The following is an 18,106-nucleotide window of genomic DNA, read 5'->3' as shown; positions in this document are numbered from 1 at the left end:
AGTTAATGGAAACTTGTTCCAGTCTTGAAATATCTGACGTTTCCATATCCACGACGATAGAATAAAATTCTACGGATTTAATTTGTTTTAAAATAATGTTTATAACATCATGAGCCATCATTTCCAACATTTCATTTATGTGCTCATTATGCAGTCACTTGTAACTTCCGGCTGGTTTATCGAACCACCACTTCAATTCCGGAATATCTTCAGATCTCATTTTTAAAAATTACCTTAAGTTAGAACATTCTTCGTTGAAATGTCCTCGGAAAGGTAAACCTTGTTGAGCTAAAAAATTTACAGTACTAAAAACTTTTAATAAAAGAATCGGCCATTTCTTTCCTCTTTATATCAGAAATTTTTTAAAAATGGTTGCGCACTCAGTTCACTCATTGGAAAATGCTATTAGTCATGAGATAAATTGACCAAATTCCGAGTGTGGAATTTCCACACTCGGATAAATCCGAGTGTGGACTCTTCCACACTTCCACACACAACCTGTCGGGCCAAATATATTCTGTTGCTATCAACCGTCTTGTTATGTATTCAACTTATGTTTAATCATATTATATTATATTTTAATGCAGAAAGGTAAAGAGCGCTAAGGAGACTTTAAAGCGTAATCATCGACATCCGATTATTTATTCGCTGCGTTCACTCGTTTTTTCGCGCGTGTATGTAAATATACATCCAGAAGAAAATGACAATCACGCGCCAGTCGTAAATGCAAAGTGCGTCGGGCTGAAGATAAAGCGCAGTCGCGATATCACTCGATAAAATTCAAAACGTCTATGACGGCTCTATAGCGCGCAAATACTCCTCCCGATCTTTGACCCGGTCCGGCACAGAGCGAAAAGATATTAATGACGCTCCGTGGGGAAAACAATGAGACGCTTGGTGCCTCGTCGCTGTAATCAGCGTTTCTCAAGTCAATAATCATTTCGCGGCGGAACGGACAATTACGAAGACAATGACACTCGCGCAACGTTTCTCCCCTAAACACAGACATTAATATTCCCGCGTTCCGGGCTAATTATCGGATAGCTGGGCGTGCATAGGCATGTGAAAGTACTTGCTAACGAAGCGCAAAAAGTCCGTCTAGGAAATCACACGCATAAGTCGTCTTTGCGTTTAATTTCAAACTTTTAAGATCACTTCGCGGTAGTAAATTTGCGAGATGTTTGTAGAAATATAATAAATACAAATTTTAAGAGTTTGTAAAAATATCTTATTCATAAAATTACTAATAACAAGTATTTCCTGCATAATCAAAACCTTTTTTCAGATAAATAAAAAGCAGTCACGTAGCATTGAGGGTCTATTTCATCGACGTGCGTAACAATTTTGCCATATGTACTAAGTGTGGAAAAGAAGTCTATTGCAATGACAAACATATGTTGTTTACTTTAAAACAACATTTATTGTATGGACATGGTATAAGTTACTCGAGAATGCGAGTTTGTGTTCCTTACACATTTCGATCGTGTTACGATCTCACAGAAAATATTGCTACGTGCATTATTTGTGGACGTATGTATAGTTTAATTAATCAAGTAGATGCTGATGCCCTGAGAGAACATATTAGGAAAGTGCATCCACAGTGGTAGATTTCTTGACCTTTCTCGGAGTTCTCTGACGATTTGAGTTCGTCCACGTCGCGAGTAAACGCACGATAAAATAATAATTTGTGCGAAGGAGGACGATGTCCGCGAGCCTCGGCAGCAAGTGGACAAGAGGCTATAGTCTCAACCGAATAAAATGGTCAGGCGTGACACACTTATTCAGATACAGTTGCAAAAAGCACGGTGGCAAATAAAAATTGATATTTTTGATTCGCGACGGCGATCATTGTTGTGCAATTCGCCGCGTAGCGGTCCATCTCGCGGATTCGCGGAAAGTGGCACGCCATCTGCTCGGCGAACATATGGCGAACATAGCGTAAGTCATTCAAGTCGGCGAGTATTACCTCGATACTTATAATAACTCGGTATATTAACTGTTATGCGCGTCCTTGTAATTGCTGACTGTCTTGGATGTCCGACAACGGCAGACGACACCACGATGCAGCGATATTGTGTTCTGTGCCTGCGGTAACGCGGCACCGATGAGAAATTCAACAGTGGAAAAGTCACGCGACTATTATGATCCTGTCATTCCAGTTTGTGGGTTCACGAAGGTGTACGAAGGTTACCAGTCACGGATATCTCGAATTCAACGTGAAATTTCAAATTACGGGGTACCAACGCACAGTAATTGATTACACACGATGTATAATACGCAACCGTTAATTATGTGAGCAAATATCGCGTTCGTGATTTGATTGCCAATCAAAATCGGATTTACTGACAATTTGCAATCTGAAAGTTAACAGAAAAACTAAACGAAGGAGAATCAAGAGATCAAGATGATCCAAAGATCAAAACTTTTGGGATCTTACAAGTCTAGAATATATCGAACAATAAACATAGATTTTACATTTCGGTGATAATATACTTAAATCATTAGTTATTCCATTTCACTGATAATTAAAAGAACAAAAAGAGTGCAACGAGAAATTCCAATTTTAAATTTGCAAATCATCGAGATTTCTGCGAACGCTCATGCGGATCTCACGCTCGAAATACGGAAATCGTGAGGAAACGGATGTTTCGAGCTGGTCGAGGAAAAGGAGTCGCGGAGTCACGGCGGGAAAAGGAGGAAAAGGCTTGACGACTCGGGGAGAGATTCCCGAGCACGCGAGCCTGCGCGATACAGTTTATTTGAACTGGGGATCCACGAAGTGGGGAGACACGGCTCGGCGTTAGCGCACGGCCGCGTCTCTGCGGTTTGCGAACTTTAGTCGCGCGATCTCGTCCGAAGTGTCGAGGCACTTCTTCGTCAAGAACGCCTCTCGCAGCTACGCTCTGATCGACAGGTCGTTCGATGGGTCGATCGTGCCGTGTACATTCGATCCCTTCGAGAAGAGCCGAACGTTATACCGGAAATCTCCGTTGGTCCGGAAACCGAAAATTTCGTGTGACCGAGTCACGAGGGAATTGCGCGTCCGAGTGACGAAGAAATCCAACGAGTGGCTCGGAATCTTTACTTCGGTGTCGTTTCGACATAGATGACAATATTTGAAGCGTTTTCGTAATATATTTATGAATATATTACGAATCTTCTGTGTCGGGCGATCTCGACACGTGTATCGGTTCTAGTTGCACATTACGCGTGTGAGAATGCTTCATATGAATTGACGCTTTTGATGGATACGACGGAGCTTCGTTAAGTTTCGATGATCGACGAGGTGAGTGAGAAGGATAATTACAGTGAATGGGATCGAATTTGACCCGAGTAACACAATCTCCAAAATCCACCATGTGCTCTAAAAATCGTGAAAAATCACAGATGTATAGAGGTTAGAATGGAACATTTTATGAAGTTCGAAGTGGATTTCGTCAATGATAATCGTTGTTCTTTCTGTTCATATCCTCGGGTATGGAATAACAAACAAAGATATATTACAAGAACGTAATATATAAAGATATATATAATCACATCATAATTCTGAGCACTTCAAAAGATCATATATCATTCTATTATTAAATTTTATTGTGCGCTTTATATCATATGCACAGAATTTAGAATCTAAGTTTTTAATTTTTGAAACCGTTAATAAGTATCCTAGGTTTTTTTACCCTATAAACTTTAATAGTATATTCTATGAGTAGAAATAAGGAGAAAACGTTACATATGTATAAACATAGGTCTCAAAATGCTTCATTAGAAAGTTATAGCAAAAGTTAAAATTTCGTATTAAAGAAATAATAATGGACTTGCTATATAAATACGTAACACGCCGATGTTTATCTTATTTGCTTCTTTTAGTTCTGCTTACTATTTAAAATAGTTAAAGATGATCATAACAACAACACTTGTATGAATACAAGTAATGAGCAGTATCCTCTAGAACATTATCCCAAAATGCACAAAAGAATATACGCCGCGGATATTCATTTTGTGCACGGTTCGTGTGCAGGGGATTCAAGGACTTTTGTTAGAGATCAACGAAGATTTCCTAACAGAAGTGCTACATCACACGGTCTTTACCAATGTTTGCAGTTACGCTTAACGGGTTTAAATTCTTAAAAATAAATTCAATATTACATCGATGTACGCAATGCTTGTAACTGAAATAAGCGGACGACACTTTGAAAAGCAGACTTAAGTGAAATTATTTCTTGCACATTTCGTACTTTTGCTATAAAGCGTCCGTTTTGTCGAACATGATATAATTCGACGTAAACCTGACAAGAAACGAATTGCGCGAATTCGCGATATCGAGTAATTAAGCCGTATTCACGCAGAGTTAAGCTAAAAAGCCTCGCCGCGTTTGTGTGCATAATAGAAGTGCGAAGTGAAAGTGCAGATTTAGCAATTCGCCCATTAGTGGCTATTCTAAGCTGCAAATGTTTTATGTTTTCCACGCGGCCGTTGTGTGCATTGCGAGCATCCCTGACGTAATTTTCCTACAGAAGACCTATCGTGCCGCCAAGCACGTAACCCTGCCAGCTAGATTTTAATCGAGCTTATGAAAGTTTCTGCGTTGCGCGCAACTTTCTAATTATATGATGATTAATTAAATACAGGAACAAAGCAGATTTTAATTTGAGTATAAGTTAATAAGAACTTTCCGTGTGAGGATCTAATATAATGTTTCAGCACAGTGAAAGTAAATTGTGAGTTCAATATTGAAGATTATCGATCGTTATTAATTAACATATTGCACGTTTAAAAAGTGTGACAAATATAGGATATCCCAGGTTATTTATACAAACTTTAATAATATGTTCTACGAGCAAAAGTATAAAAAAATGTTGTATAAACATAGGTCTCAAAATACTTTATTAGAACGTTATAGCAAAAGTACGTCTATCATACGTGACGGACGTCATCTTTAAACCGCAGACAATAGTAGAGACAGACTCTGTAGGGAGTCGAAATCAAAAAGTCTTGACAAAAGGATTCCATTCCCGTCACAATCGCTTGTAGTCCCTTTAAAAATTTCGGTCGAAACGTAATTGTCCGTTATAAACGTACGTGTGTAACAGAAGGTGGAAACGCGATTTCTGAAAAAGATCGTGCACACGCGCGGAATAGCAAGTATTCGTTCGCGTACAAGATGCATACTAACATGCGGGCGATCCGTAAGACAAACAAACGGCACAGGAAACACGGAAAAACGGAGGTTTGTAAAGGTACGTACGCGTCATAGCCGGTCGCCGTAATAATTCACGATACCTTCGTCACGGTCGATTTAGTCACAGGTAATTAAAACCCCATTACTTGGCGATTATAAAAGTTTCGCGAGGGAAAACATTCTATCGCGAATAACGAGGAAGAAGCCGCGGGCTCACAAAAAAAAAAATTCCCCATTCTCATGTGTATTCATGACCGGAATCGCGGATAATGCCCGGAGAGTCCCCCGCCCGCGCATCATACCTTACATATGTAGAATATTAATTCCCGTCATTCGTATGCGATGTACGCAATATCGCCGCGAATGCGCGTAGCCGTGGAATGTCGCAGGTGCAAGTCACTCAAGAAAGTGCATTATGGACTGCGTAGCATTATGACAGCGAACATGAATAAATTATATTCCACGTCGGACACAAATCATCGTTCCTAATTACGTGAAAATCCCGGGGATACAGAATCAAAGAGCGGAATCGGATTAGCGGAATCGAAAACGTCTGTAGCCCAGAGAAAGTATAATGATTGAGCATATGAGTAATAGACTTTTTGGCGGCCGGTACGAGTGAGCGAAATAGGTCGTAAGCGAAAGTAAAACTGACAGTTTCGTTTAGCGGTATGTTAAGATATCAGGTTAAAGAGAGTAAAAAAATAATATTGAGTAATAGACTTGTGAGATATGTAATGATATTTATAAATCATTCGCTCTGATACGTTCTGTCCTGTGTCGCGGCGATGCCGCGTTTCTGCCGCTTATGGCTTCAAAGCGACTTCAAGACGGAGACGACATTTCGCAAGTAACAGAGCACGCCGATTTACCATTCCGCCCACGTTTCTCCGCGACACAGAGCCGCTTATCTGAAAGACAAACACCGGTGGCGACACACTGGTATGCCACGGGAAGATAATCATCGTCATAAATTCATCATCATCATCATCGTCAAGGCGCCCGAAGTGTAATCACTCATTAGCTCACGCGGTCTGCCGCCAGCGCATCACTGTCAAGACTGTCATACCTCGCGAAATGACTAATTTTATCTTATCGAGGGTAGTTGAAATAACGGAGAAAAAGGGGGAAATACATTTTATTCCGACATTGCTAGGTGCATATCGTTATATGCAAACAGAAAACAAGCTAATCATTGCGAGAATCGCGTTATATCAATTCGTGGAATTTTTTAATAATATTAATAATTATAAATTATAAAACGCCTTTTCGTCGCGTTATAAATCACTTTATAATTATTAAAGTTGTAACAATTGTTTCGAACAAGATTAAGATTTCTTTTTAAACGATTGAAGTATAATGGTAATTTTTTTAAACTTTAGGATTATGCAACGACTTAGTGCTGTATTAGACGGTGTCTCATTTTCATCAAGTATGCGGACAGAGAGTAAATTTATCTGATTTCTGACATTTATAAAACAAGAAAATTTTTTCGACAACGTGAAACATATACATTCCACCGCGCAGACTAGTGAAATGTAAAAGGAACGAAGAAGAGAGTTTGGTGCGAATACTCTGTGAGAGATACTGGTGTCGCGATGTCGTCGAGTGGTGAATTTTCGACGTTGTCGAGCGGCGAGGCCACCGGAACTGGCGAGGACTCGTTGCCGAGCTCGAGAGAGGCGACCGCCGAGGCCGCGGGTTCCGGCGGTGGTTTCGTGCCACTGCGCGAGTTCCTGGACAGATTCTCACTGCCAAGGGTGGTCAGGGTCGAAGGTGCCGGTGGAAGGCCGATACTGCTGTACAAGCAACAGCAGAGATCGCTCCGAGTCACGGCTACACTGCTGATGCATCGTTACCGTCACGATGTCAAAGTGGGACCGGAAATAGTCATCCCGGAAGGCTATCCTGGTAAGTACAATCTCAAATAGTATTTGTTTGTACTCTTGTGTTCATTTACGTCAACGAATTTAGTAGAAAATAAGACTGAGCAGAGAAGCAAATTCCTTCTCTCTTAAAACATAAAAAAAATGCAGTTGATTTAAAAATGTAATTCTAGAAGAAATTAAAAACCTCTTTTAAGCTCTTTTTTAAATCAGAGAACAGTAATTTTTATTTCTAGTAATTTGAAATTTCTGAGATATATTTCAATTCACTATAGTAAATATATCTTCCAATAGAAATAAAATCCATACTATTTTTGTGCACTTTCAAAATAAATGATTAAAAGGTTAGAATATAATACGGAACGAAAAATGTAGTTAATGAATGGCAAATCGCACACGAAGACGCTGTATGGAATTAACTACCTGTCGCATTCCGGCCTTTGACTCGACGTATCGATCACGATGATCGATTGTGCTCGCGGAATTGTATCGAAAACCCGATCTGGGATTAAAGATTGCGGTGTTGCGTAACAGCATGTCACGCAGTATGTTACAACTAATGGATTGACTCGAAAGAGATTTCTTCGCAAACAACTACGATTTAAACGCTTCTTTTTCAATTCTAAAAAGATCGTTTATGATTTCATTTAAGTGCGTGTCAATTCATTCGTGATTTTTATTTCTATCAATCAGTAGATAACTAAATAAGATAACTAAATTGTGCAATTATATTTTTTTACGACTCGAATATTTAAATATACGACATAGAGATTTTCTCGTGAATCAAGTAGGCAAACAAAACACGCGTCCATTTGTCCATTTATTTATCCACGCTTAACTGTATACATGTAATCAAATCAAGTTATAGTAGGCACAGTGGTGATTTAACCTCAGCAAAAGAAAGTAATAGATGGTCGTGGGTGGCAGTTTAACAATGAACCTACGTTTATTCTGAGACAGGGAACGACGTGAGCTACACGCGAGTTTGATCAACGATTTATAATATAGACATTCCAATAGATGTAAAATTCAGGAAAAAAATGTTAACGATCCCTAATAATGATAATGACTCTCAAGAAAATACTAAAAAAATAGAAACTTAATTTACGAAAATTTTTTTCATCATATATTTTGACGATTTTGATCAAATAAGTATAAAACTGTTTTGCGAGATATTTGCCTCAGTTTTATATCTATTAGTATCTGCTTTTTCTTGTGAAACATCAAAATGCAAAATGCAATGACGACGCAACGTGATGCCGCAAGGACTGTTCGACAGGTATTACTCAACGCCCAGGAACACATATAGACGTGGCCTCGCGCATAATCTACATAGAAACGTTTCAATTTTCTCGGGTGCGGCGTATCCACACACGTTACATCTGCCACGGCGGCAACAACAATTTCTCACGGCCGTAATCGCGCTCGCGAGCGTGTTAGCGTATACTCTCTCGGCGCCGCGCCGCGCCGGTTCATAGTTCTCGCTGGCAAGAAGTACGAACGAACGAGCGGAGCGCGAGCGTCGGCCTATAAATAGTGAAGCAAAGTATGAGGTATACATGAGGTAACGCGGCAGAGCGTGTCGCGAATTATAATTTAATATCGTCCCGGCTTGTAATGCCGCGAGTACGTTCGCGATAATGTCTATGCGCAGAAACGTACGCGAATGTACGAATCTCACGACGATTCCCTGGCGCATCGAACGAAATAGACAGCGAGGGAAAAGAGAGAAAAAGAGAGAGAAGAAAATCTAGTCGCAGGAGAAGGAAAGACAGAGGAAAATGCGTGCTAGAAGGGACAAACAGCGCGCTAACCATTCAGTTAATTACATCGGGCGCGGGTAGGTGGTCAATGACATATGGCCATAAATAATACCCCCCGCTCGTATTAACAACGTCTGACAATACTTTCTTTTCAATGAGCCGCCATGAATTACATTTTAATAATAATGTAAACATAAAAAATGTAAATTTAATAATGTAAAAATTTTAAACATTTTAATCATGTAAATGTACTTCAAATTCTTAGTCTGAATCATAATATGTTTCTATAATTTAGTTTTTTAGTTTAAATATATCATAACAAACTGTTTATTGCAACTCGAAGAAATGATGTAAATTCATAAAACATGACATAATGCAAAAAAAACATGCTTATCACTGATACATACAAAAACGAGATATTCTATATACATATGTTACATTATAATTCATATATCATCCGTGGATTTTTATTTTTTAAATCTTGTTGTTCTTTTGCAAGTATATTTTATTCTTAAAAACGTTTGTGTTCTTTTTCTTCTCTTTCTTTCCCTTTCGTCTTGCGTTCCGGTACCCGACGACGGAGAACACCGGTAAGACATTAATGTTGTGTATATGTGATCGTGAGGTGTTACAAAATTTTTATTTGCTTTACGCCTTATACATATTTACTGTAAGTGACAATTATTACTAGTTGTTTATTATAAATAAGAACAAATCACTCTTGTGTATTGGTTAAATTGATACATTAAAGTGTTGATATTATACTCGTTCAAAGTGCGTCTCAATCGATTCCCCTAAAAAATCTCGCCCCTTCTCGAAAGAGAGCGCTTTAATTGTAACTTCTCTTACACTTCTAACCGGATTGTCCATTGCGTTCCACCTTGAATTTTTTTTACAGTCATTTATTAGGATTGCCCTGTTTTTAAATTGAGCGCTTTTAAATGTATTATTATTAAACTACTGATATCGATATATTATTAGTAATTTAATATTAAAGCTTGACAGAGTGACATAAACTAATTCGCTCATAGTATTAACAAGTATAATGCGTTCAAACTCTCGAAAGCTAGCTTCTTTACTATGCTCTCTCTTTATGTCGATCGATTCGGATAAAAATCTCCGAAGTGTTTCTTTCTCTCGCGATATTCCTGATACATAACGCACGGGACGCCGGGATTGGCGTGGGACGAGATTACGTCGACGAGCGCAACGGGGACTCGCTCGCTCGCTCGCACATGGCAAAGCAGCGAAAGTTGAGATACCGTTTTGTAAAAACGATCTGACAATAAACGGCCGAGGTAGAAAACGAAGACCTCAAACATTGTAAGATACACTAGACCGATATAATCCGATCGGTCGTCGTTAGAATTAGTTACTGTGTAATACTTTGCAAGTATCAGCGCTCGTTAAGCGTCAGATTTTTGATACATAAATATAAAATGAAAAATTTTGATTTTCTATTTTTTTCCATCAGATTATGTTGTCATCTCATAATTCTCCGTGTTTGGTTACAATCGCTTGCTAACGAAGTCCGCCCCTAATCCCGGCGCAACCCCGTGTGTTGCACACACCAAGCGATTCATGTCAAGGTGTTGGTCAATACGCTGGGCGGATTAATCGCCGAGGCGACCATGAATGCACGCGCGTGAGCGCTTGATCGCGCGCGTGATTACACGAAAGTATGATCAGCTGCATAAAAATAATTTTTTTAGGGAACTAAACATACAGGTTGAATTTACAACTTGCAAGCGGAGCACGGTGTCTTTTCCATTTGCGGATTTAAAACTTACTTGCTGTTATTTCTTTAATTAAAAAATAACTTTAACTATAATATATATATATATATTCATATGATCCCCTTTATCTAAGGATAAGCAATGTGATTTCTGCCCAATGCCCTGTCAACGTGAAGAAATTCAAGCAAGCGCGAGTAAACGGCGGGAGTAACTATGACTCTCTTAGACCCAGTTTCATAAGTGTCGGTTAACTTTTAACCTTAGATAAGGCTAATCTACAACGTGCTCTTTGCTTCCTGTTTTCTGCTCTTAATCTCTTTGCGACTATCTCGTATTTCGCAATTCCGTCGCGTAACGCGATGTTTTTTGTTCTCTGTCGCCAAAGATAAAAATTGACGAACTTCAGAAGAGACAAGAAACATCACGTTACGCGACGGAATTGCGAAATACGAGATAGTCGCAAAGAGGTTAAGAGCAGAAAACAGGATGGAAGCAAAGAGCACATATTGTAGATTAGCCTTCACTCTTCGTCTCTTTCTAACGTCCCCCTTTTAGAAAAAGACGAAGAGTAAGTTAATCTAAGATTAAAAGTTAACCGACACTTGTGACTACTGACTACTGACTACTGACTACTGAGGCAACTCATACGATGAGCTTACATTGTTACGACGAGCATTACGATCGCTTACCATAAACTTCACGATAGATGTAGATCTAGCTTTAAATATTCGCTATATATCGGAGAGAAAAATTTATCGAATTTTCAGCGGGTTTCTGAAAAGGTGATTATATTGAGAAAAATAAAAATATTTTTTTCCAAATTGTCGCAAAAAAAGATATGCGAATATATCTAGATAAAAATAAAAAAAAATAAAAAAAATAAAAAGATATAACTATAAAAAATAATCAGTCGGACGATAAACAAGGAATGATTTTTTTTTCTTATGCTGGTATAACTAACTATAGGCACATCAACGTGGTGACATGCTAATACATAGCTGGCAAGATTGAAAAAATGTCTAAACCTACGCACGGCGTTCAGATCTATGGCCAAGCCGTATTGAAAAGTCTAATAATCCAATCGAGAAAACAAGGCGCGAGACAAGACCGCTGGCGATTTTATGCAACCGTGTCGATACACCCACGTGCTCCGTACGAGGGAAAGAGAGAAGAATCATAATATTATCTTCCTTCGTGTATGTATGACTCTTGAATATGCCCCGCCAGTTTTGTCGGTGAAAATGCAGGTGCTCGGGATTTCCGCATCCGCGATGGAAAAAGTCGAAAAATGACGATCAGTTTCAGAATTCTGCAATACGACTTCAACGACAGAACAGGTTCAAAGTAACAAGTATATGTGCACACGCGCACGTATTGGGGAAAAGTGGATAACATGTGGGCAGCATTTTTCCATATTTGCCAACTTTCGACCTCGATCGCGATGACGATATTACGCTCGAGAGAAAGAGACGATCCGCGGCGATAGAGCGATAAGATTTTGTTTTATAGCGATTCATTGGGAATCTCGAAAATTACGACCGGCGAGAAACGATGAAACTCACGCTCTCGATCGTATCCTCTTTACGACTGCAATAATACAGCCATGTTTACGACTGACTCGTGGGTCTTTCTCTCTCTTTCTTTCCGGGGCGGGATATGATCGACGCGCGCCGCGGATTTGCAACGTAATCCCTCGCGATGCAACGACAATGTACGTCCGGGAATTCGCGCGGGGTCTCCTCCGCTGTCTCGGGGTATCCTTGTAATTAAGGCCGGCCGCCGCGAGCGTTGTCGGCCGCGATGCCAATGCGGAAAAGTGCAGACCGAAACGGATAATAATTGCCAGCGGCCGGGGCCCCTCGATACGACATTATAAAGTCATCATGGGCAAGGGGACACGCGTGCTATTCTCAGTGCCGACTCGGGCGACTTTTTCTCGGCAACGCCGATCCGCGGAGATCTGGATCCTCGACGTGCCGCTCATCAATTATGAGTTACGATCGTGCCTCAAGGTTCCGCCGGCAATCTCAGCCTCGAATCGAACGTCCTCCGCGCGCGCACGTCTCCCCGAGCCCTTTCCTCCGCTGCTGACGATAGCTATAAATCGCCTATCCCGCCTTTTGGCAAGCGAGTAGTAATGTCCTTGAGTGTTTATTGTCTGCCATAGATAGACGATCCCTTTTTTTTGGAATAGTGAGATTACAAAGACAATTGTGCTTTCAACTGAGAAAGTACGAAATTTAAATTAGTGACAACACGGAAGATGTACGATTATCTCGAACCTGACGATCGAAATCTACGCTACCAAATGTGCAAAATAGAAAAATGTAAAAAAAACATTTAGTTAGGCCCGGAGTGCCCGGGTAATATTGAAGTATATTACAGAAGACACTTGACTTTTTCAGCAGAGAAAAACCGAAATGCGAACAATCAGAAAGCAGACTAATACTGCGATTTTAAATAAAAAAAGAAATAATTTTGTTGAGCATAGGTAATCAGGAATGTCTTCTTACAATTACATAAAATTACATATAAGAGAAGGAACATTAGAGACAAATATCTACAGTGACGAAGTTGGTACTAGCATAATAGAAATTAAAAATGAACCTATTGCAAACAATAAAATCCACAATTCTGTTGAAGTAGTACATCGTTCCCCAAGTGTTTCTCCGAAAAGAATTTTTGAATCCAACCAAATATTGATTAACGCGCGGAATCATTATAAAGAAGAAATAAAAAAAGTTGAAAAAACAGTTATATGTCAGTACCTACAAAAATAAGAAACACATGTTTAATATATCACATAATATAAGAAAATAGAAAACTCTATTTTAAAACTTAAGAAATTCTATAGCGTGTATACTAAGTATATTTTTTTATAATTTTTTTATAATTGTTATATCAGAAAAATTAAAAAATCATTTTCCTTTCCTTATTCCGGGAATGAGTATGGATAGAGATCTTTTGTCAGGCAATTGATAAACGTTTTCAATTTTCATACCCGTGGTTTCGCTATCGCGAATCTCCGTCGGGAATAAAGATCTTTCAAGTAGACGCGTAAGTTAACTAACGGAAAGGGTTTCTCTTAGCGCTGGCGATGCTCTTCGACATGGTTCGACATTTCGACGATATTACACACTGTGTGCAGGATCGCAGGACGACGACGAATGCACGCGCGCATGCACAGCGCATCATTAGGGCGTTTCGCTAGCGGCGACGGCACGTCGACGCCATGAATCCGCACGGCACTTGAGAAAACGCGCGGAAAATGCGGAAAATTATATTCCTCGCGACGCGTCCGCGTGTTCGTTGCATACACGACAAAACTGGTTGCTTTATAAATAACATACGGCGGCAGTGGGGAAATACTGTAACCGCGGCGATCTCTTTCATGTACAGTATTTCAACGAATGTAAATGCAAATGTCTCTGTGAAGACGAGATAATCGAATAAATTGTATCTGTTCAAGTTGAATTAAAATATTAAAATTTCAACATAAACGAATTCATCAGCACAGGTTACATCATGAACATTTACGATATGCCGAGGTGGTCCCTCGCATAAGATTTAGTATTCATCACGCGAGGCACAATGTGTCGTCAGCACGTGTCTCTCCGCCCACCCTCGAACAACGCATCGATGATGGAAGTGGATATCGATTAATCGTCTTACGTAATGTTATCGGTGCCGATATATGCACGTTCACGCCCCCGTCGTTCCAGAAAAGGGAATGGTTACGGTAATAACGACGCTTACGCTTGTATCTTGCGACCTGACACCGCGAGACATCTCGACGAACGTAATTTCGCCGTGATTGCATCGTCATTTTCATGCACATGTGTCTTGAACGAGTTATACGGCTTATAACTCGTATATATACGCGGCTATAAAAATTAGATTTCTACTTCATCACGTCAAAGTGAAATCTAAATGAAGTGTGATACAGACGCGATGTTTCTGACCGGTACGAAATTGATTTCTAAATTGTATTAGCATTACACACTTCGCTTGTTACAACGTCTTTTCATCGATAACTTGGAGGAGTAACAAACTTCAATTTTATGCGTTAAATATAATACGCAAAGTTGTGAAAACGTGGTTAGATAATCACTTCGTATAATATTCCAATCAGATTTATTTTGTATATTATTCTGCTGTAGATTCACCGCCTTTAGCGCATATGTATCTTCGAATGTTAATGCATTTTATCCCTCCAAGACAGTATTCCAGGTATTATCTTATCGCAGGTTTTTGTGTGGTTATTTTGTAATAATATTCTGTCATTATATAATAGTAAGTTATTCAGTTATCTGAAGTTATTAATAATTGATATTATACACACACACACACACATATGGGCCACAATCAGCCATTATACGTCACGCTAACGGGTTAGTCATAAAGAATTGCATTTATCATGTTTATTTCATATGCTAATTTTCAATGTCAGTCTTTCTAAGACAACGCCGGCTAAGAAGACAACTTGTCAAGACGCAATTTTGCTAAAGGAAAAAGTTGTTTCTTTTAGCATAAAGAATCATGTTCTGTACTCCGTATCCGCGAGTTTTGGCACACCCTGTATACGTATATGTCCAGCGAGAGTCTCTGAAGAGTTAAGAAATACAAGGGCTAGTATATATCATGCGAAACGAAACCGAGAGTAACAAGGATTGCGACTAGGTTCTGTTAAAAAAACAAATCCACGTATTCGAGATTGATGTATAAGGTTGACGAGCGCAGCGAGTGGCAGGCTGGAATAAATTATGTTAACAGCAGGTGTAGCTGCGATGCATCTCTCTCACTCTCCCTTTCTCCCTTTCTTTCCTCGCGTCGAACTACGGCGGAACGTCGCGGGGAGAATCGGCACGATACGTAGAGCTAACTGACGATAAACAACGATAAATTCCTCCCACCTACGCGGCGCGGGTACGATAGTACGAGAGTCCGGAATACGTGTACGGCAATACCTCCTCCTCGGGAGGCAATTTCAATGAGCTCGCGCACAGCGCGCGGCTCAAACGTGCCCGCGAAGCTGATGCATAAATACCTATAAATATGACACGGCGGGGCCCGCGGTAACGTCGCATATTAAATTACATTCTTAAGCAGCCGGCACGCACGCCAGGAGGGACCGGACGGTATGGCGCGCATCAAGTCAGCGGGGCTGATTAAACGCAACCACGGAACATGGTGCATCGGCACAATGAGACGGACGGAGAGGTAAAGAACCGATTGGCGAGCGAGAAAAGAAGAGACGCGGTCGTTCTGTTCTGGGTATTCCCCGGACGTGACATCCTGATTCAAGCGGTATAAGAGTTGTCGGAGAGATATAGAGAATATGAAGGAGAAAGGATACGCGAGAACGAAGCGGGAAACGGGATAGAGAGAGGGGGGGGGAGAAATAGAGAAAGAGAGAAGACGAGCAGGCATACACCACCGGAGGCTAGGGATGCTAATTATTCTGGTTCATGCGAGCAATTTGTCGACTACCCGGGAAACGTATGTTTAATACCCGCGGGGCTCCCGGGTGCCCGCGGGTATTTACATCTGCGGCGAATACCGCGGCTGTAACGCCGGCTACGTTGAGAATTATCGTCGGGATTATACAGTGTGTGTCTCATGTGCGAGCGAGGGCTGAGCCCTCCGCGGTGGCGGAATCGCGCGGAATACGTGCTCGCCGTGTGTAAGGGTAGCAATCTCGAGACGATATATATGCACGCGCGCACGGGGTTAACAGGAATCGGCACGATTTTCCAAGCTGAGCTTCTGCACTGGTTCGTCTATTATCACGCACGCGGCCTCATCTTTTTCCTCCGCTTCAACAGAAATTATGCGCCAGGTATTTCATCGAGGCTTCAGCTCTGTATCCGGAACATTAGTGCAATTTGCGGAACGTGCATTCATGGAATAAACACTCGTGCGGGAACTGCGCTTCGATTACCATAAGTAATATCGATTTCACGCTTGGCAGCATTTTTCTCGAACAGTTTCGACGACACACGGAAGACTGATCAAGTACTATAAAAGACCTGTATTAAATTAATAGCAAAACTTTTTTTTAACAATAATGATATACATATATATATATCATAAAAAGGCCACTCAAATTTCGAAAGCCCTCGCTTATACGAACATTTTAAGCCCAAACGCAATATTGTAAGTCGCTTCAATTTTTGGACAGAGGGAGGGGCCACTTGACGTGGAATGTTACATATATATATATATATATATATACTTCCACGTATATATATATATATATATATATATATATATATATATATATATATATATATATATTATATATACTTCCACGTCAAGTGGCCCCTCCCTCTGTCCAAAAATTGAAGCGACTTACAATATTGCGTTTGGGCTTAAAATGTTCGTATATATATATATATATCGTATATATATATATATATACATATATATATATATATATATATATATATATATATATCGCCTTGTGTACTTTTGATCTGTAATTTTATTAAATTTGTACTTGTAAAAATTCGCGAGAAAAAAGATGGGAAAATATATCTAAACTATATTTTACTAAACAAATCACAACTAAATAAACATCCTCAAAATAAGTAAAGAAAAATAAGTGGATTTCAAATCTCTGTGGAATACTCTACTTTAATCTTCTCATTGCGGTAGGCTCTATATTCCGCGAAAGGATAAAATGATATAAAGGAATAAAATCTTTTACGAAGAGTGTACCGTGAAGGATCGAGAATTATTCTTGGATTACAGCCGCACTCGTAACTTTTCTAAACCGGGGCTCGTTCCCGTTCATCCGCAGTGGTGGCGAAGGCTTCTCGCTAGAATAGCAATCTGCAAGCTGCACGTGGGGTTAACAGGATCTCTACTTTGATTCTTCTTCCTGTTGCGAGGAAGATCGCTCCAATTTCACAGTGGGAGCACGTGATATTAAGTCGCGATCGAATACTTTATTCGCCGGAAGCTGGGAGACTTAATCGTCCCTCCGGGAGCACTCGTTACAAATACACAATCCTCGTAACGAGAAAGGAGGGAGGGAGATTTATTGCGTCCGGCGAATGTGTGTTATCATATTCCGAGATTCGATGTAAGGAAAATACTTCCTCTATTTGTCTTTTCGCTTTGAATATATTTTCGATTATCGCTTAATATAAAACATATTCTTATACACAAAGAAGTAGAAGTAACGGTATTCTTCGCAAATTTGAAAGCACTGCGCCCATTCCGCGTGCGACGCGCGCGTGATAGACCACTTTCCACGCATTTTGTAATATAAATAAATAGGAAAAGAAAAAGAAGGCAAAAAGAAGACGAGAGCAATGGCCGATCCGCAAGGTGAAGGAAATGGAGATTTCCCTGATCTAAATTTTGAGTTGCCGTTGCCGGATTTGCAACAGCAGCAGCAGCAACAGCAGGATCCGCAACAGGAACCAATCATGCAACCAATGTATATGCAAATAATTCAACAATTGCAGCTGCAACAGCGGCAACAGCGCCAACGGTTGCAACAATTAGAGCGGCGGGTGGAGCTGCTCCAAAATA

The 18,106-nt window shown here is 40.1% G+C and overlaps 1 protein-coding gene across 2 annotated transcripts in view; it reads left to right on the top strand.

The window, feature by feature from the left end:
- Positions 1-2,849: 2,849 nt before the first annotated feature.
- LOC139819641 (uncharacterized) overlaps positions 2,850-18,106 on the top strand; it is a 48,589-nt gene continuing 33,332 nt past the window's right edge. The window contains exons 1-2 of one of the 2 annotated variants that reach the window (XM_071789153.1): positions 2,850-3,286; positions 6,562-7,090. In XM_071789153.1, the coding sequence (XP_071645254.1) occupies positions 6,778-7,090 (313 nt within the window). In that variant the 5' untranslated portion in view covers positions 2,850-3,286; positions 6,562-6,777. Of the gene's footprint in view, positions 3,398-6,561; positions 7,091-18,106 lie in introns of both variants that reach the window. The other variant, XM_071789154.1, reaches the window with a different exon arrangement.

The sequence above is a fragment of the Temnothorax longispinosus genome, chromosome 9 (assembly GCF_030848805.1).
Source record: "Temnothorax longispinosus isolate EJ_2023e chromosome 9, Tlon_JGU_v1, whole genome shotgun sequence".
Classification (NCBI taxonomy): Eukaryota; Metazoa; Arthropoda; class Insecta; order Hymenoptera; family Formicidae; genus Temnothorax; species Temnothorax longispinosus.
Note: the sequence above shows the minus strand (reverse complement) of the source record. Positions and strands in the feature narration are given on the sequence as shown.